The sequence below is a fragment of the Anabrus simplex genome, chromosome 6 (assembly GCF_040414725.1).
Source record: "Anabrus simplex isolate iqAnaSimp1 chromosome 6, ASM4041472v1, whole genome shotgun sequence".
Lineage (NCBI taxonomy): Eukaryota > Metazoa > Arthropoda > Insecta > Orthoptera > Tettigoniidae > Anabrus > Anabrus simplex.
The window spans coordinates 348,018,678-348,038,956 of NC_090270.1; the positions used below are offsets into that span (position 1 = coordinate 348,018,678).

The 20,279-nt window shown below is 48.6% G+C and overlaps 2 protein-coding genes and 2 non-coding genes across 4 annotated transcripts; all 4 read left to right on the forward strand.

The window, feature by feature from the left end:
• Positions 1-6,135: 6,135 nt before the first annotated feature.
• Positions 6,136-6,507, forward strand: LOC137501262 (histone H2B). The gene has a single exon (XM_068228168.1). The coding sequence runs from the start codon at positions 6,136-6,138 to the stop codon at positions 6,505-6,507; it is 372 nt and encodes a 123-aa protein (XP_068084269.1).
• A 694-nt stretch (positions 6,508-7,201) lies between these two features.
• Positions 7,202-7,320, forward strand: LOC137501392 (5S ribosomal RNA). Its single transcript, XR_011018535.1, has one exon. It is a non-coding gene; the product is annotated as a 5S ribosomal RNA (ribosomal RNA).
• Positions 7,321-17,694: 10,374 nt separating this feature from the next.
• Positions 17,695-18,066, forward strand: LOC137501263 (histone H2B). Its single transcript, XM_068228169.1, has one exon. It carries the CDS (start codon positions 17,695-17,697, stop codon positions 18,064-18,066), a length of 372 nt encoding a protein of 123 aa, XP_068084270.1.
• Positions 18,067-18,771: 705 nt separating this feature from the next.
• On the forward strand, positions 18,772-18,890 carry LOC137501393 (5S ribosomal RNA). Its single transcript, XR_011018536.1, has one exon. It is a non-coding gene; the product is annotated as a 5S ribosomal RNA (ribosomal RNA).
• Positions 18,891-20,279: the final 1,389 nt, after the last annotated feature.

Here is a 20,279-nt window from a genome sequence, read left to right on the forward strand (position 1 = left end):
GGAGTCTCGAAGAGACACCGGCATCGGCACAACACTAACACCTATCTCTAGATAGGTGTACCATACCGAACCCTGGGGATTTAACACATCATTCGCACCGTGACCATGGCTGACACTGCAACAGCATCGGCAGCATCCGCACCCGCCTCGGCTCCGGCCCAGGCGTCGCCCAAGAAGAACAAGGCTTCCGCATCCAAGAAACCTCGCACCAAGCCTGCACATCCGAAAACCTCCGAGATGGTGGGCAGTGCCATCAAGAGCCTCAAGGAGCGAGGTGGATCTTCTCTCCAAGCTATCAAGAAGTACATCTCTGCCAACTACAAGGTGGACTCTGAGAAGCTGGCCCCATTCATCAAGAAGTACCTGAAATCTGCTGTGGCTTCCGGAGAGCTGGTCCAGACCAAGGGGAAGGGAGCTTCAGGTTCCTTCAAACTCGCCTCAGCTGCCAAGCCGGAGAAAGCCAGCGCAGCCCCTGTCAAGCGGTCCGCCGCCCCCAAGGAGAAGCGCATCCCCAAGGCGAAGAAGGCTGGGGGAGCCAAGGCTGCAGCCAAGAAAGCCATTTCCAAAAAGCCTGCTGAGAAGAAGAAGGCAGCTCCTGCTCCCAAACCAAAGCAGAAGGCTCCTTCCAAGGCTAAGAAGGCCGCCAAGGTGCCCACTAAGAAACCTAAGGCACCTAAGCCTAAAAAGGCCGCTAAGCCCAAGGCCTCGCCTAAAAAGGCACCTGCAAAAAGGAAGTGAGAACCCTCGAGGTTCTTACACTACCCGTGCACCTCTTGCTCTCACGAGAGCGGAGGTTGCAAAAACGGCCCTTATCAGGGCCATCACCTTCTTTCTAAAAGAGCCTATGAAGTCTTTGAATGTGAACCCTGGCCTCTCTCCTACCTCTGTCTCATAAAGAGGCAAGTGTGCACAAGTGCCCCACTACTCTCTTATTATTATTATTATTATTATTATTATTATTATTATTATTATTATTATTATTATTATTATTTAGTATTTTCTTTACTGTTATTGCACTTGGAGTTTTCCTTAATCCCCTTGGCACAACAACCACCATCAAGATTTATATACTTTGTTATTATTATTATTATTATTATTATTATTATCAACATCGCCTTTATTATTCAGTATTTTCTTTACTATGATTACTCTAGGACTCTTCGCATCGTCCTGTGGAATAAAAAATAAAATAAAAAAACCCACCGCCATCCAGATGTATATACTTTGTCGTTGTTGTTATTATTATTATTATTATTATTATTATTATTATTATTATTATTATTATTAAGTTTTGTGTCTACTGCGCTTGCACTTGGAAGGTTCACATCATCCCCTGGAAACAACAACAACCACCACCACCACCATCATCATCATCAAGATTTATATTATTATTATTTATTTCCTTTTAAAGAATATTTTAATTCACTGCCCGTGCTAGCTCAGAGACTACGACTGCTCTTTCTGGGATATTTTGGTGGCCCTGAAAAGGGCCGTTTGGTGAAAGGTTCAGCGTTAAGCTAGCTCTGGACTTAGGCACGCTCCCCTCGGATGCGGCGGGCGAGCTGGATGTCCTTTGGCATGATGGTGACACGCTTGGCATGGATGGCACACAAGTTGGTGTCTTCGAAAAGACCCACCAGGTAGGCTTCGCTGGCCTCCTGCAAGGCCATGACGGCCGAGCTCTGGAAGCGCAGGTCAGTCTTGAAGTCCTGAGCTATTTCTCTCACGAGCCGCTGGAAAGGCAGCTTGCGGATGAGCAGCTCGGTGCTCTTCTGGTAGCGCCTGATCTCACGGAGGGCCACGGTACCGGGCCTGTACCGATGAGGCTTCTTCACTCCACCCGTGGCAGGCGCGCTCTTACGGGCAGCCTTGGTTGCCAGCTGCTTGCGGGGGGCCTTGCCTCCGGTGGATTTACGTGCAGTCTGCTTCGTCCGGGCCATGACGTACGGTACTCACTGTCGACACGCTGCAGGGAGAATAACAGGAGCTCGCTCCCGCTCGCCTTGTTTTATTCCTTCGCTTCCCCCTCCCTGTGCTGCTGCAGCGCTGCCATTCGCTAGCCAGTTGCCGACGTCACCGGGGCCAGGCTCGTTCAACAAAAGCACAGGCAAAAGCGGGGCCTGGCACATTCGAGCTCTGAACTCGCTGTTGTACTGATCTACCATGACCGGACGAGGCAAGGGAGGAAAGGGACTCGGCAAAGGAGGCGCCAAGCGTCACAGGAAGGTGCTCCGAGACAACATCCAGGGCATCACCAAGCCTGCCATCAGACGTCTCGCCCGCAGAGGTGGGGTCAAGCGTATCTCGGGCCTAATCTACGAGGAGACTCGTGGCGTGCTCAAGGTTTTCCTGGAGAACGTCATCCGGGATGCCGTAACATACACCGAGCACGCCAAGAGGAAGACCGTGACCGCCATGGACGTAGTGTACGCCCTCAAGAGACAGGGACGTACCCTTTACGGTTTCGGCGGTTAGATCTCTTCCGAGCGTGCTCCCGGCAGGGGGCATGCAGTGTTTAAAAAAAACGGCCCTTTTCAGGGCCACCACTTACCTCTCAAAAGAGCTTAGTGTCCCGTGTCCAGTACTCCTCTAGCATTGCTTGTGCAGCACTTCTTCCTAGGAGGTACTGTACTGTACACTTCTGCTCGAGCCCTGCAGAGAAGAAAATATGCCCTCAACGTTAGTAATGAAGTCTAGTCTGAAGTTTATTTTTAATGGACACTAGATATCTGTATCTGATCCTCTCTCTCTCTCTCTCTCTCTCTCTCTCTTTCTTTCTTTCTTTCTGTCTTTCTTTCTTTCATTTGGAAACTAATCACATGGCTTCTTTCTAAATAAATAAATAAATAAATAAATAATTAAATAATTAAATAAATAATCTGATAACCTACTCCAGTTTTGAAGGTTATACCGTAAACTGGTATGATATTAAAAGTACTTCTTATGAAACCTTCCTTCCTTCCTTCCTTCCTTCCTTCCTTCCTTCCTTCCTTCCTTCCTTCCTTCAATAAATAAACTGTGTAATATATCTTTAAGTTGGCTAGGCTATTTTCTGTCCTAAACACTAAATTCCAGCATCTGTTGCTACTGAAGGGACACTAAACACAGTTCTTCTCTTTGTTGTTGTTGTTGTTGTTGTTCTTCTTCTTCTTCTTCTTGGTTTCACTATTATTATTATTATTATTATTATTATTATTATTATTATTATTATTAGAGACTTATATGTACTGTACTGCTCTTTCTCTTTTGATACGTCTTTTACTACTGAGCAATAAAGCCTGACAAGCAACTCTTTCCTTAACCAGCTGGTGGCCCTGAAAAGGGCCGTTTTTTAAATTTTTGCCTGGGAAACCAAGGCTAAGGCAATTAAGCCTTCTTCTCGGTCTTCTTGGGCAGGAGCACTGCCTGAATATTGGGCAGCACACCTCCCTGGGCAATGGTCACACCAGACAGGAGTTTGTTTAACTCCTCATCGTTACGTATGGCCAACTGCAAGTGACGGGGGATGATCCTCGTCTTCTTGTTGTCACGGGCTGCATTGCCTGCCAACTCAAGAACTTCAGCAGCCAGGTACTCCATGACCGCAGCCAGGTACACGGGGGCACCAGCACCCACTCGCTCTGCATAGTTTCCCTTGCGGAGGAGACGGTGGATACGCCCGACAGGAAACTGCAGGCCTGCACGGCTGGAACGGCTTTTGGACTTGCCCTTAACTTTTCCTCCCTTGCCTCGTCCTGACATGATGCTCTGCTAGTCTGCTTCGCACCAAATGGTATTTTGAAGCCACCTCATCAGAGGTCCCGAGGGACCAATGATGCTTTTAGCCCGTCGACCAATTAAAGGCCTTGAGTGCTATTTCTTAGTAGGATGTTAAATGGCATAATGGTAGTGTGGAATGTGGAGTTTTGTAGGGGGGTCGTAACTGACCAGAATATGGTCTGGGGGGGTGCCCAGAAGGGCGGGGGTTGGGGAGAGGCGTTGGTTCTCTAGTTAATAGAGGCCAACGAAGAGCAGTATCGGGTGGATGGTCACCCATCCAATAGGTGACCACGCCCAATGTTGCTGTCATAAAATAGCATTGGGGATTAACCTAATTAAGGGAGGAAGGTTAGGGCAGACTGAGTGGGTGATGGAGTAACGCGGGGTGAGGAGTTAAACGTCTTGGTGCTGGGTATTCTTGGTCAGGGGGGGGTTAGTTGATGATTAATTGGCGACTTGGCAGGGTCTGGTTGAGGGACGTGAGGAGGTGGATAAGGAGAAGGTTGAGCAGGGTAGGATTATCGAGACTTGGCGGGGCGGGGGTGTAGGTGGGAGTTGGGTTTGAGGTGTTGGTGGAGCGGAGGGAGGGCTGAGGAGCTGTGGAAGGGTGTGTGTGTAGGTGGCGTGCGTGTTTGTAGTGCGCCTTAATTGCCTGCTTTAGATATGGGCAGCCAGGGTAGGAGGCTGCGTGACTGCCTTCGCAGTTAGCGCACCTCGGCTTGGTTTTTGGTAAGGTGCAGGCAGTGTGGCGGTGAGCGCCACCACATCTGTTGCACCTGGTAGCCTCTGAGCATGAAGCCGCAGAGTGGCCCAGTTGCAGGCAATTGTAGCACTGTGTAATGAGGGAGGAGGGGCGGGGGCGTGTAGGTGTACTGTGAGTGTTAGGTGTTGGTGTGGGTTTCAACCGGGAAGCAGGTTTGTTACGCCTGCTCCCGGTTTGAGTGTATTTGTTGGTAGATACCTTGTCCGGTTGTGAGACTAATGGGGTCTCACTTCCGGATTCGGTAGATGGTGGGGAGTCCGCAACCTTGGCCGGTTGTGAGGCTAATGGGGTCTCACTTCCAGGTTCAGTCACGGGCTCGGTAGGTGGAGGGGGGTATGTGACCTTGGCCGGTTGCGAGACTGATGGGGTCTCACTTCCGGATTCGGTAGGTGGTGCAGTGTCGGTGAGTGTGGAGGAGTGGTGGTCGGGAGGGATGGTAATATCGGACTGAGTGCTCGCATCCACAGATTGTTCTTCAAGTTGGCAAGTGTATGGGAGCAGCTTGTGGTGAGCAAGCTGCTTCCAAAGGGCCTGGAAACTGTCATCACTGTCCGTGAATATGATGACATAGCCGTTTTCAAGTTCCTGCAAAAGTTGGATGTGCTCGGTGAGGGAAGATGTAGCTGTGGATACGAGCTTGCGGAATTTAGTAGCAGAAAGGAAGTCAGGCATAGGAGGAATGACCAGTGGAAGGAATTTGGTGTCAAGATCCTGGGCACATTGGAAAAGAGGTTTGCGGAATTGGTCTTTGGATTTTTTGGGTTTGGGTGAGTCGGAAGCTGGAGGGGACTTGGAAGCTGTAGATTTATGGGTGGGCGTTTCAGAGCCGAATATGTTAAGGGACGGGTCCAGGACAAGAGGACGCGCCTTGGCAGAGACGTGGTGAGACATGGCTGGGGTTGTCAGGGTCCCAGCTACTCGGTCCACCGGGGTTACCTGACAGGTAAGGGGTCAGGGGAGGAGAGGTGAGGATGGAGGGATGGATGGGTCAAACTCCGAAGAGGACCAGAAATAGCGCGCTCGGTGGGCACCTGTCGTGTCAGGTATAGTTATACGGATCACGCCGGGACAAGACACGAGCAGGCGTAACCACAGAGCACTGACAAATTTGCTTGGTACAGGGCAGCCCTAAGGCTGTGTGGCTTGGCTGGATGTGTGGCCTGCCGGACAGCTGGTGCTAATGTGAGAGACCGCGGAACGACTGGACCCAGAGTATATCCAGGAAGTCGGACCGCGCAGGGAACTTGGCAGGCTCGACGCTGGTTGGCTGGCCGAAGAGTGCGGGCAAGGGCTCGTGGCGAGGGCGAGAGCGAGTGAGCTGGGCTGGGCCTTGACGGGCGACGACGGCGAGCTGGCGGCTGGCAGGGTGCTGGCTCGGAGTGACGTCTGCTCAGGTCAGGTGCTGGCTCTCGAATGATGCGAAAATGATGGGTGGTGATGGTGGTATTTTTCCGACTAGTGACCACCAGTTTTGTACTCTGGCAGGTTACGCGAGGCTGCAGCTAGTTCGCCCCCATTGGCTAGTACGACACAGGCGTTTTCTTTCAAATACACGCTGAAACCGGGTGCCCCCAGCCATTCGTTTGGATTCTCAGTAGCTACACGAGACAACCATGCCTCCTAAGACTAGCGGAAAGGCCGCCAAGAAAGCCGGCAAGGCCCAGAAGAACATCTCCAAGGGAGATAAGAAGAAGAAGCGCAAGAGGAAGGAGAGCTACGCCATCTACATCTACAAAGTACTTAAACAGGTACACCCTGATACTGGCATCTCCAGCAAGGCGATGAGCATCATGAACAGCTTCGTCAACGACATCTTCGAACGTATCGCCGCTGAAGCTTCCCGTCTGGCCCACTACAACAAGCGCTCCACCATCACTAGTCGGGAGATCCAGACTGCCGTCCGTCTCTTGCTGCCCGGAGAGCTGGCCAAGCACGCCGTCAGCGAGGGCACCAAAGCAGTCACCAAATACACCAGCTCCAAGTAAGGAGCTACAGGGAATAACCACCCTTCTTAAGAAACGGCCCTTTTCAGGGCCACCACACCTTTAAAAAAAAGAGCAGTTGTGTTAGCCTCTTACCCTTAAGCAAACCAAAGGCAAGTGAAAAGGGGGACATCACATCAAAGTGGTTAGCATTGTTACTTTAAGGTCAAAAGAAATTAGAAAACCTCATAATAATAATAATAATAATAATAATAATAATAATAATAATAATAATAATTATAATAATTATAATAATAATAATCGTCGTCGTTAACACCATCATAGCCGGACGGATTATTCAGTCCTTTTGCCGCTTGAAACGACAATCGCACCGCCGTCAAGAACAACAACAACAACAACAACAACTACTACTACTACTACTACCACGGGGCCCTGGGTCTTTCTTTCTTTCTTTCTTTCTTTCTTTCTTTCTTTCTTTCTTTTCTTTCTTGAGGAGATTGGTTGGGATTGAATGTAGGCCCTGGGTCGAGTTGGGGTTAGGTTACGACGAAGTGAGGTTAAAACTACTCGGGTTAGGTTCCGCCGCGCCCCGCCGCGCGCGCTCAGTACCGCCCTCGTACGCTCCTCCGTCGCGATCTCCGAGCAAAGTCTCGTCTCGACAACGCGCCCGCCCACCTCCAAAGAATAAATAACCGTTGCCTTCTGTACACATGCATCTATGAAGACTTCCTTTCTCGCCAACGGCCATACCATGTTGAATACACCGGTTCTCGTCCGATCACCGCAGTTAAGCAACATTGGGCGTGGTCAGTACTTGGATGGGTGACCGCTTGGGAACACCACGTGCCGTTGGCTCAATTCCCTTTTTACCTACTATTCTGATCTCTAAATAACCCTTTATCATCAACTTTAGCCTTACGGCTGCACAAATGTCGAAATTGATCGATTTTTGTTACATGTGAAACTAACCAGATGTTCTTAACTTTCCAACATGATTCAAGTTTATTGTAGATACTTAACTTCCTCCGAGGTGCCCGCCTAACCTGACCTGACCTGATGATGATGATGATGATGATGATGATGATGATGATGATGATGATGGTTGTTATTATTATTATTATTATTATTATTATTATTATTATTATTGTTATTATGCGAGAGAGAGAGAGAGAGAGAGAGAGAGAGAGAGAGTGTGTGTGTGTGTGTGTGTGTGTGTGTGTGTGTGTGTGTGTGTGTGTGTGTGTGTGTGTGTGTGTGTGTGCTGTTATTTTTCTTTTAGGTTAGTGCAGCTTAGTGCGCCCTGTCTGTAGGAGGCCCCTCATGGATACTTAACTCTTCATTCTACTACGTCCTATTTCGCGTAAGATTACAGGTAAGAAGGGTAATCAGTGCCAGGGCGGAACGTGGGTTCGAATCTCCCTGCCCGCCAAGAAAATCGCGAGGAAGATGGTTTCCAAACAACGTCATCGACACTGTCGTGATAACAATGAAAGCCGTGTCCTAGCAACCGCACGCCGCATGTAGCAGCCCTTCAAAGAGGCGAAAAATGATTTCATTTTATGTTCTTTCAGGTAAGATAAGATACTATCGCTGACCCGTTGATATAACGACGACGTTCGGTAATAAGTTGCAAGTCTGTTGTGCGCTATTCTCTGCAGGTAACTGGGCGTCTCTCATAAGCTTGCTTACGAACGATGATGTACTAGTGCAGGAGAGTGACCCTTGTGCGCGTGTTCCGACAAATCGTAGCATTGACTCCCAGGACTTTGCATTTCTACCTAAGATGAGACGGTTTCCTAATAAGACTGAGAAAGTAACGTTTTCGACGACAAGTGTTAGTTGAAAGTGTCGTGACGTTTTAGGTTAGGTGACGTGAGGAAAGTGCTCGATTTCAGTAGCCTGCACGTCGGCTGACCGACCTTTCGGCAAGTGATGAATTCCATAGAACTAACCTCAACTCCCCATATCATTACCGTTACCGTCCTGGATTTAAATAGGCCATTCTGAGCTCAACTTGGCGAGTTCGATTCCGGTTCACTCCCTTGGTATTTGAATGGCCAAACACGTCGGCCTCATGCCTGTAGATTTACGGGCACGTAAAATAGAAGAACTCCTGCGGGACAAAATTTCGCCTCAGCGGCGTCTCCGGAAACGGTAAATAGTAGTTAGTGGGGCGTAAAGTAAATAACATTTTTCACTACCTACCACTACTAGTTCCTGTTAGGCCGGTAGGGATTTTTCGTACTTCGGCAATAATACGTCCATTTGCCCAGCACCTGAACACTGCGTACCTGTACGTCCTACTTTTTCCTCCTTACCTTAGTACTACCGGTTAGAATTCAAAGAATAGGGAGGTTAGGTATCCTGCGTCTAACACGGTCGCCCTTTCACTGCTACCCGGGTCCTATATCCTCTTTTCTGCTGAAGACAAACACCTCAACTTCTCTTCTTAATGTTATTAACTACAATCATCATCTTCATTACCTGATTGCTTTCACGAGTTCGCAGGAATTGATAGGCCTAGAATGGAGACCCTGTTCTAAGACATGATTGCAGCGAACCGAGAAAAGGGGCATAAACTGATCGTGGATCTGCTAACTTCAAGCTAAATTACGCACACTTTTATCATCACCAGTCTTGAAAACTGGGAAGGAGGCCTGCATCTTCTCATTACAGGGTAGATGCTAGATATTTCGGGTGCAAGATACTGCAGGTTAGGCTTGGATAACCTAAACTAATTAAGAAAAAATAAAAATCTTGAGGTACCGTACCGGTACTGGTCTGGTCTAGTCATACGAAGAGTAACCCTAGCGCAGCTGGCCTAAATACCATCAGGTCCCTTTACGCATATCCTCCCATGAATGTAAATGACTCGGTACCCCTCATTACGGTACTTCAATTGATATTTGAGGGAAGAGGACTCCTAATCCTCCTGTTTTCTTCCCAGGGTATTCTTTTACAGCACAAACTTGAGTAGTAGTAGTAGGAGTAGTAGTAGTAGTAGTAGTAGTAGTAGTAGTAGTAGTAGAAGGAAGGAAGGAAGGAAGGAAGGTTGTAGTCAGGAAGGGCATCCAGCCGTATAATCACACCGAATCCACATGGCGAGAGAAGTTGTGTTAACCGTGCATCTACCCTGTGTTAGATCCTTCCTTCCTGATTTCCATCTGCAAGTAAGAATTGAACGTCCAACGTGTTAACCCAACACGTATTCCTGCAATTCCCGGCGTCGTTCGGACCAGGAGAAAGAAAGAAAGAAAGAAAGAAAGAAAGAAAGAAAGAAAGAAAGAAAGAAAAAGTTCCTTACACGTCGAAAGGGACATAGCATTCTCGCGGTTTCGCACTTTACTGACCTTATTCTTTTTTGAGGTTAGGTATGCCGCTGTACTTGTAAGTCAAAGAAGTAATTGCGTAGCCTTTTTGTAATTACATTCGACGTAACCTCAAACTTTAATACTATTATTTGAAGTCAGTTCACGCGATCGTCTTCGTTCTATGCTGCTAATAGTGTGATCGATTCTCGGCGCAGCCAGTAGGTTATTTTAAGGAGGCATACTCTCACTTAATGGCAGCTTTGAGACCAAAGGTCGGTTACGAAAGTTAGGTAAAAGTCGTCGTCGTCGACATAGTAGTAGCGGTAGTTGTTTTTTTTTAAATAGCCTTAGCCTACTGTTGTTGTTGTTGTTTGAGTCACCAGTCCGTAGACTGGTTTGATGCAGCCCTCCACGCCACCCTATCCTGTGCCAACCTTTTCGTTTCTATGTAACTATTGCATCCTACATGTGCTTGTCATGTCCGTACCTTGGTCTACCCCTACAGTTCTTACCGCCTACACATCGTTCTAAAACCAACTGAATAAGTCCTGGGTGTCTTAAGATGGGTCCTATCATTGTATCTCTTGTTCTCATCCAATTTTTTCTGAAGTTGTTCTCTGTAGGCAGCTCCCTCGGAAGCTTCTGTCTACCTCAAGCTGTCCAACTTGAGGGAGGACGCGATCGGCTGTAATATTGGAACAATTAGTAATACCGCCTGGTGTAGATATACTATATATGGGCTTCTTTTCGATTGTGAATAGGCCTAGAGATATTCGGTCCTGGCTTTGTTGCCCGGGGTAGGCGGGACGTTTCTACCAGGCTGTGCTTCCCTCCTACAGGTCAGAGACAAAGTCTTTTGTGAGACTTAACCGGCTGTCTTCCGGTCTGGGCCTTTAGGTACGCCCTGAAATACACCTAGACGTTCTAGGATTCCTCTTTAACTAGGCTTCTCTTCTCTTCCCTTACAAGGGCCTTAAAACAGCAGGAAGTGAGAGAGGGTACCTGACCGTGAGGCAAGTGCCTATGGCCCTAAATACTGCGACTAAAATGAACTTAAAGAGCTAGCAAGAGACCTGGAATCTGACAAGTCGTGGAAACTAGTCCCTAATTTATATGTTTCCTTCTTTATGCCCTTTTATGCAATGCTATTAGAGGCAGATTACGGTGGGTCTCCTTGCTACTGCAGAAATCCACCTGAAGGCCGAACGTCCCTTGCTCTCATTCGAAAGTGGCTAGAGTCCACGAACAGTTCTCTGCCTTGGCAGCTAGAGGAAGGATGGGACTTCCTTCAGGTAAGCGGTGGTCGCTCCCGGGGGCGTCGCGACGACGGCGGCTGCCCCTAAATGTCGGCATGGAGAGGGAGCTGAGGAAATGCTGTCCATGGAACACACCTGCGCCAGGACGCCCTGAACAAGGCGGGCAGCACTTCTTTCATTTGAGGAGCAGCATTAATCCTTTGGCTATCCCTTCCTACCTTGAACTAAACCTTCCGCCGCCCCCACGGGACGCAGGGTGCACGAGAAAGGAGCTAGGAAGCACGTCCCCAACTTATCGCCGCGCAGCCCACCCGACAGCTAGCCTCTGCTGTTTCCTGCGCGGTCCGAGTAGCCTGATACACTCCGCCATTCGGGAAAATTTAACACATCATTCGCACCGTGACCATGGCTGACACTGCAACAGCATCGGCAGCATCCGCACCCGCCTCGGCTCCGGCCCAGGCGTCGCCCAAGAAGAACAAGGCTTCCGCATCCAAGAAACCTCGCACCAAGCCTGCACATCCGAAAACCTCCGAGATGGTGGGCAGTGCCATCAAGAGCCTCAAGGAGCGAGGTGGATCTTCTCTCCAAGCTATCAAGAAGTACATCTCTGCCAACTACAAGGTGGACTCTGAGAAGCTGGCCCCATTCATCAAGAAGTACCTGAAATCTGCTGTGGCTTCCGGAGAGCTGGTCCAGACCAAGGGGAAGGGAGCTTCAGGTTCCTTCAAACTCGCCTCAGCTGCCAAGCCGGAGAAAGCCAGCGCAGCCCCTGTCAAGCGGTCCGCCGCCCCCAAGGAGAAGCGCATCCCCAAGGCGAAGAAGGCTGGGGGAGCCAAGGCTGCAGCCAAGAAAGCCATTTCCAAAAAGCCTGCTGAGAAGAAGAAGGCAGCTCCTGCTCCCAAACCAAAGCAGAAGGCTCCTTCCAAGGCTAAGAAGGCCGCCAAGGTGCCCACTAAGAAACCTAAGGCACCTAAGCCTAAAAAGGCCGCTAAGCCCAAGGCCTCGCCTAAAAAGGCACCTGCAAAAAGGAAGTGAGAACCCTCGAGGTTCTTACACTACCCGTGCACCTCTTGCTCTCACGAGAGCGGAGGTTGCAAAAACGGCCCTTATCAGGGCCATCACCTTCTTTCTAAAAGAGCCTATGAAGTCTTTGAATGTGAACCCTGGCCTCTCTCCTACCTCTGTCTCATAAAGAGGCAAGTGTGCACAAGTGCCCCACTACTCTCTTATTATTATTATTATTATTATTATTATTATTATTATTATTATTATTATTATTATTATTATTATTTAGTATTTTCTTTACTGTTATTGCACTTGGAGTTTTCCTTAATCCCCTTGGCACAACAACCACCATCAAGATTTATATACTTTGTTATTATTATTATTATTATTATTATTATTATTATCAACATCGCCTTTATTATTCAGTATTTTCTTTACTATGATTACTCTAGGACTCTTCGCATCGTCCTGTGGAATAAAAAATAAAATAAAAAAACCCACCGCCATCCAGATGTATATACTTTGTCGTTGTTGTTATTATTATTATTATTATTATTATTATTATTATTATTATTATTATTAAGTTTTGTGTCTACTGCGCTTGCACTTGGAAGGTTCACATCATCCCCTGGAAACAACAACAACCACCACCACCACCATCATCATCATCAAGATTTATATTATTATTATTTATTTCCTTTTAAAGAATATTTTAATTCACTGCCCGTGCTAGCTCAGAGACTACGACTGCTCTTTCTGGGATATTTTGGTGGCCCTGAAAAGGGCCGTTTGGTGAAAGGTTCAGCGTTAAGCTAGCTCTGGACTTAGGCACGCTCCCCTCGGATGCGGCGGGCGAGCTGGATGTCCTTTGGCATGATGGTGACACGCTTGGCATGGATGGCACACAAGTTGGTGTCTTCGAAAAGACCCACCAGGTAGGCTTCGCTGGCCTCCTGCAAGGCCATGACGGCCGAGCTCTGGAAGCGCAGGTCAGTCTTGAAGTCCTGAGCTATTTCTCTCACGAGCCGCTGGAAAGGCAGCTTGCGGATGAGCAGCTCGGTGCTCTTCTGGTAGCGCCTGATCTCACGGAGGGCCACGGTACCGGGCCTGTACCGATGAGGCTTCTTCACTCCACCCGTGGCAGGCGCGCTCTTACGGGCAGCCTTGGTTGCCAGCTGCTTGCGGGGGGCCTTGCCTCCGGTGGATTTACGTGCAGTCTGCTTCGTCCGGGCCATGACGTACGGTACTCACTGTCGACACGCTGCAGGGAGAATAACAGGAGCTCGCTCCCGCTCGCCTTGTTTTATTCCTTCGCTTCCCCCTCCCTGTGCTGCTGCAGCGCTGCCATTCGCTAGCCAGTTGCCGACGTCACCGGGGCCAGGCTCGTTCAACAAAAGCACAGGCAAAAGCGGGGCCTGGCACATTCGAGCTCTGAACTCGCTGTTGTACTGATCTACCATGACCGGACGAGGCAAGGGAGGAAAGGGACTCGGCAAAGGAGGCGCCAAGCGTCACAGGAAGGTGCTCCGAGACAACATCCAGGGCATCACCAAGCCTGCCATCAGACGTCTCGCCCGCAGAGGTGGGGTCAAGCGTATCTCGGGCCTAATCTACGAGGAGACTCGTGGCGTGCTCAAGGTTTTCCTGGAGAACGTCATCCGGGATGCCGTAACATACACCGAGCACGCCAAGAGGAAGACCGTGACCGCCATGGACGTAGTGTACGCCCTCAAGAGACAGGGACGTACCCTTTACGGTTTCGGCGGTTAGATCTCTTCCGAGCGTGCTCCCGGCAGGGGGCATGCAGTGTTTAAAAAAAACGGCCCTTTTCAGGGCCACCACTTACCTCTCAAAAGAGCTTAGTGTCCCGTGTCCAGTACTCCTCTAGCATTGCTTGTGCAGCACTTCTTCCTAGGAGGTACTGTACTGTACACTTCTGCTCGAGCCCTGCAGAGAAGAAAATATGCCCTCAACGTTAGTAATGAAGTCTAGTCTGAAGTTTATTTTTAATGGACACTAGATATCTGTATCTGATCCTCTCTCTCTCTCTTTCTTTCTTTCTTTCTGTCTTTCTTTCTTTCATTTGGAAACTAATCACATGGCTTCTTTCTAAATAAATAAATAAATAAATAAATAATTAAATAATTAAATAAATAATCTGATAACCTACTCCAGTTTTGAAGGTTATACCGTAAACTGGTATGATATTAAAAGTACTTCTTATGAAACCTTCCTTCCTTCCTTCCTTCCTTCCTTCCTTCCTTCCTTCCTTCCTTCCTTCCTTCCTTCCTTCCTTCCTTCCTTCAATAAATAAACTGTGTAATATATCTTTAAGTTGGCTAGGCTATTTTCTGTCCTAAACACTAAATTCCAGCATCTGTTGCTACTGAAGGGACACTAAACACAGTTCTTCTCTTTGTTGTTGTTGTTGTTGTTGTTCTTCTTCTTCTTCTTCTTGGTTTCACTATTATTATTATTATTATTATTATTATTATTATTATTATTATTATTATTATTAGAGACTTATATGTACTGTACTGCTCTTTCTCTTTTGATACGTCTTTTACTACTGAGCAATAAAGCCTGACAAGCAACTCTTTCCTTAACCAGCTGGTGGCCCTGAAAAGGGCCGTTTTTTAAATTTTTGCCTGGGAAACCAAGGCTAAGGCAATTAAGCCTTCTTCTCGGTCTTCTTGGGCAGGAGCACTGCCTGAATATTGGGCAGCACACCTCCCTGGGCAATGGTCACACCAGACAGGAGTTTGTTTAACTCCTCATCGTTACGTATGGCCAACTGCAAGTGACGGGGGATGATCCTCGTCTTCTTGTTGTCACGGGCTGCATTGCCTGCCAACTCAAGAACTTCAGCAGCCAGGTACTCCATGACCGCAGCCAGGTACACGGGGGCACCAGCACCCACTCGCTCTGCATAGTTTCCCTTGCGGAGGAGACGGTGGATACGCCCGACAGGAAACTGCAGGCCTGCACGGCTGGAACGGCTTTTGGACTTGCCCTTAACTTTTCCTCCCTTGCCTCGTCCTGACATGATGCTCTGCTAGTCTGCTTCGCACCAAATGGTATTTTTCCGACTAGTGACCACCAGTTTTGTACTCTGGCAGGTTACGCGAGCCAGCGAGCCAGCCAATGAGGCTGCAGCTAGTTCGCCCCCATTGGCTAGTACGACACAGGCGTTTTCTTTCAAATACACGCTGAAACCGGGTGCCCCCAGCCACAGCCCTCCCCTGTCTATGCTCTGAACAGGCAACAACTGCAGAGGTCCCAGTCACCGAGCGTGCACCCCGTAGCCGTCAGGTCGCTCACATCTCCAGTCAACCTGCCTGTTCTGCGGTACCCTAGTACCGCCACCTGCCACCAGTAGCGCTTCACCGAACCGCCTGCCAGCGCGAGCCCCGGCTCGCCCGCCGCCAGCTCCACTGTGTGTCGCCCGGTAACGGCGGCCATCTTGGGATTTCCTTGTCGGTCCGACTTCTCTGATATACCCTGAGAGGCCACCTTTCTGCGGTCTCTCATTTCCACACCAGCTACTCGACCGCCAACAAGTACCAGCGCAGCCGACTGGCCTTATTAGGCCAAACTAAAGCAAATTTGTTTGCGCTCAGTGTGTACCTGTTCGTGCCTTGTCCCGGCGCGATCCGTTAAAACTACACCTGGCACGACTGGTACCCCCTGAGAGCACCCTGGTCCTCCTCGGAGTTTGACCCTAGTGCTAGTTCCTGACCCAGCCCCCCCCCCCACCTTTTTCTATTTCTACTGAATCTTCTATTCTTTTCCTGTTCTTTTCTTTCATCTCTTCTGATCACTGATATGGACACCCCCGGTGGACCGAGTAGCTGGGGCCCATACCATGATTTTAATCTTCCTCTTACTATTGAATTCTCAGATGCCCCCACCCGCCCGCACGATAACTATCTGGTTATTCCCCCCCCTGAAGTTATTTCTCCTGCCAAGATAATTCTCCATAGAAGGCTAATTGCCTCTACTCTTCTTCCCCTCACCAAATTTGTTCATCGGACATATGAGAATGATGACACTCATGTCATTTTCATCCTCCCGATAGCCCCTAAAGCCATCACCCCTCTATCTGACAAACTTTCCAGCTGCAATATCCCTTTCTGCCCTGCTGACGAACTGCCTGGGTTTGACTGCGACGTCGAAGAAATGGTGGAAGACGATACCGGCGAAGCGGTTGAAGAAGAAGAAGAAAAAGCTGTCGAAGTCTTCGTCGAGTCTGAAGAATCCCCCTTCGAACATCCCTTCCACTATGTTCACAAAAATTCACCCTTCCCAGTTGCACCCAAAAACAGTTTTCTCATCATCCCTCTCACCAACCCCGGCCCCATCCCCCTCACCCGTAAATCTGTCATCGAAGCAATAGAACCAGTCCTCAGCAAACACATAGCCACCATAGAGGAAACTCACAATAACCATCTCGTCCTCACCCCTCTCCACAATAAATCTATTCCCGTCATTCTCCGCAAACTCCAATATGCAGACATCCCCACCCCCATGCTCATCAACCCAGTAAGCAACACCTGCCAACCTGCCACTCTCGACCGATCCACTCAAGCCCCGTTCACAAAGCCTAAACTTACCCAAACCGACAGTATTTCATGCCAACCTCAAACCATCCAGACCGACCCCGTCCCACTTCAAACCCAGGAAGCCCAGACTGATGAATCAACTCCATCTCCCGAAACTATCCCGACTTCGACTCCCGACCCTAGCTCTACACCTATTCTAAATCTCACCTCCAGCGCCACTCAGACCAGAAGAAGAAGAAGAAGAAGGAAACGCCGGTCGTCAGCGCCTCAGACTTCTTCAAGCACCGAACCAGCCCCTCCCCCCCAACCCTCCCCTCCCCCTCACACCTCCCTGGTCATCCAATGTTATAACTGCTTGCAGTTACATCACACAGCTGCGACGTGCACCAATTCCACCCGGTGCAATAGGTGTGGTGGTGATCATCACCACACTGTCTGCGAGGTACCTCGTACCCAGGCGAGGTGTGCGAACTGTGAGGGGAATCATGCGGCCTCTTTCCCTGGGTGCCCGTTCATGAAGAAAGCCATTCGGTCTCACTACAAGAATGCCAGGCACCTCCGCAAACCAAGTTCTCCACCACCACATTTCAACAGCCTCACTCCTCATCTTTCTCAACCAAGCAATAGTAACCCTGCTCTACTCTATCTTCTACTCAACCTTCTCTCTTCCCAACTTTCTCATCTCCCAGCCATGCCTCCCCGACAACTTATCGTACCCTAGTCCCCCTCCCACCAAGACCAAGATAAATCGCCTTGCCCTCACTACTTGCCTTCTTCTTCTTGCAATTTAAATTACATAACAACATCCATCTCCTACCTTGCCACCTAGCACTAGCATACTTGAATTTTTAACAGCTCAGAGAAGAGGGGTTTTCAGCTCTGACGTGGCGGACTTGCTCCGCCATAGACAGATAGATTTTGCCCCGCTAGCGCTACGCCGTGAAGCTGAACCAACGTCGCTGAAACAGATAAGTAGAGTGGCCGAAGTGTGCCACGGGACTTCCAGCTACTAGATATCAACAAAAAAAAAAAAAAAAAAAAAAGGTGCCCCCAGCCATTCGTTTGGATTCTCAGTAGCTACACGAGACAACCATGCCTCCTAAGACTAGCGGAAAGGCCGCCAAGAAAGCCGGCAAGGCCCAGAAGAACATCTCCAAGGGAGATAAGAAGAAGAAGCGCAAGAGGAAGGAGAGCTACGCCATCTACATCTACAAAGTACTTAAACAGGTACACCCTGATACTGGCATCTCCAGCAAGGCGATGAGCATCATGAACAGCTTCGTCAACGACATCTTCGAACGTATCGCCGCTGAAGCTTCCCGTCTGGCCCACTACAACAAGCGCTCCACCATCACTAGTCGGGAGATCCAGACTGCCGTCCGTCTCTTGCTGCCCGGAGAGCTGGCCAAGCACGCCGTCAGCGAGGGCACCAAAGCAGTCACCAAATACACCAGCTCCAAGTAAGGAGCTACAGGGAATAACCACCCTTCTTAAGAAACGGCCCTTTTCAGGGCCACCACACCTTTAAAAAAAAGAGCAGTTGTGTTAGCCTCTTACCCTTAAGCAAACCAAAGGCAAGTGAAAAGGGGGACATCACATCAAAGTGGTTAGCATTGTTACTTTAAGGTCAAAAGAAATTAGAAAACCTCATAATAATAATAATAATAATAATAATAATAATAATAATAATAATAATAATAATTATAATAATTATAATAATAATAATCGTCGTCGTTAACACCATCATAGCCGGACGGATTATTCAGTCCTTTTGCCGCTTGAAACGACAATCGCACCGCCGTCAAGAACAACAACAACAACAACAACAACTACTACTACTACTACTACCACGGGGCCCTGGGTCTTTCTTTCTTTCTTTCTTTCTTTCTTTCTTTCTTTCTTTCTTTCTTTCTTTTCTTTCTTGAGGAGATTGGTTGGGATTGAATGTAGGCCCTGGGTCGAGTTGGGGTTAGGTTACGACGAAGTGAGGTTAAAACTACTCGGGTTAGGTTCCGCCGCGCCCCGCCGCGCGCGCTCAGTACCGCCCTCGTACGCTCCTCCGTCGCGATCTCCGAGCAAAGTCTCGTCTCGACAACGCGCCCGCCCACCTCCAAAGAATAAATAACCGTTGCCTTCTGTACACATGCATCTATGAAGACTTCCTTTCTCGCCAACGGCCATACCATGTTGAATACACCGGTTCTCGTCCGATCACCGCAGTTAAGCAACATTGGGCGTGGTCAGTACTTGGATGGGTGACCGCTTGGGAACACCACGTGCCGTTGGCTCAATTCCCTTTTTACCTACTATTCTGATCTCTAAATAACCCTTTATCATCAACTTTAGCCTTACGGCTGCACAAATGTCGAAATTGATCGATTTTTGTTACATGTGAAACTAACCAGATGTTCTTAACTTTCCAACATGATTCAAGTTTATTGTAGATACTTAACTTCCTCCGAGGTGCCCGCCTAACCTGACCTGACCTGATGATGATGATGATGATGATGATGATGATGATGATGATGATGATGGTTGTTATTATTATTATTATTATTATTATTATTATTATTATTATTGTTATTATGCGAGAGAGAGAGAGAGAGAGAGAGAGAGAGAGAGAGTGTGTGTGTGTGTGTGTGTGTGTGTGTGTGTGTGTGTGTGTGTGTGTGTGTGTGTGTGTGTGTGCTGTTATTTTTCTTTTAGGTTAGTGCAGCTTAGTGCGCCCTGTCTGTAGGAGGCCCCTCATGGATACTTAACTCTTCATTCTACTACGTCCTATTTCGCGTAAGATTACAGGTAAGAAGGGTAATCAGTGCCAGGGCGGAACGTGGGTTCGAATCTCCCTGCCCGCCAAGAAAATCGCGAGGAAGATGGTTTCCAAACAACGTCATCGACACTGTCGTGATAACAATGAAAGCCGTGTCCTAGCAACCGCACGCCGCATGTAGCAGCCCTTCAAAGAGGCGAAAAATGATTTCATTTTATGTTCTTTCAGGTAAGATAAGATACTATCGCTGACCCGTTGATATAACGACGACGTTCGGTAATAAGTTGCAAGTCTGTTGTGCGCTATTCTCTGCAGGTAACTGGGCGTCTCTCATAAGCTTGCTTACGAACGATGATGTACTAGTGCAGGAGAGTGACCCTTGTGCGCGTGTTCCGACAAATCGTAGCATTGACTCCCAGGACTTTGCATTTCTACCTAAGATGAGACGGTTTCCTAATAAGACTGAGAAAGTAACGTTTTCGACGACAAGTGTTAGTTGAAAGTGTCGTGACGTTTTAGGTTAGGTGACGTGAGGAAAGTGCTCGATTTCAGTAGCCTGCACGTCGGCTGACCGACCTTTCGGCAAGTGATGAATTCCATAGAACTAACCTCAACTCCCCATATCATTACCGTTACCGTCCTGGATTTAAATAGGCCATTCTGAGCTCAACTTGGCGAGTTCGATTCCGGTTCACTCCCTTGGTATTTGAATGGCCAAACACGTCGGCCTCATGCCTGTAGATTTACGGGCACGTAAAATAGAAGAACTCCTGCGGGACAAAATTTCGCCTCAGCGGCGTCTCCGGAAACGGTAAATAGTAGTTAGTGGGGCGTAAAGTAAATAACATTTTTCACTACCTACCACTACTAGTTCCTGTTAGGCCGGTAGGGATTTTTCGTACTTCGG

What these genes read in the sequence shown, in the direction of transcription:
- LOC137501262 (XM_068228168.1), top strand. Translation starts at nt 6,136, where the DNA reads ATGCCTCCTAAGACTAGCGGAAAGGCCGCCAAGAAAGCCGGCAAGGCC.
- LOC137501263 (XM_068228169.1), top strand. Translation starts at nt 17,695, where the DNA reads ATGCCTCCTAAGACTAGCGGAAAGGCCGCCAAGAAAGCCGGCAAGGCC.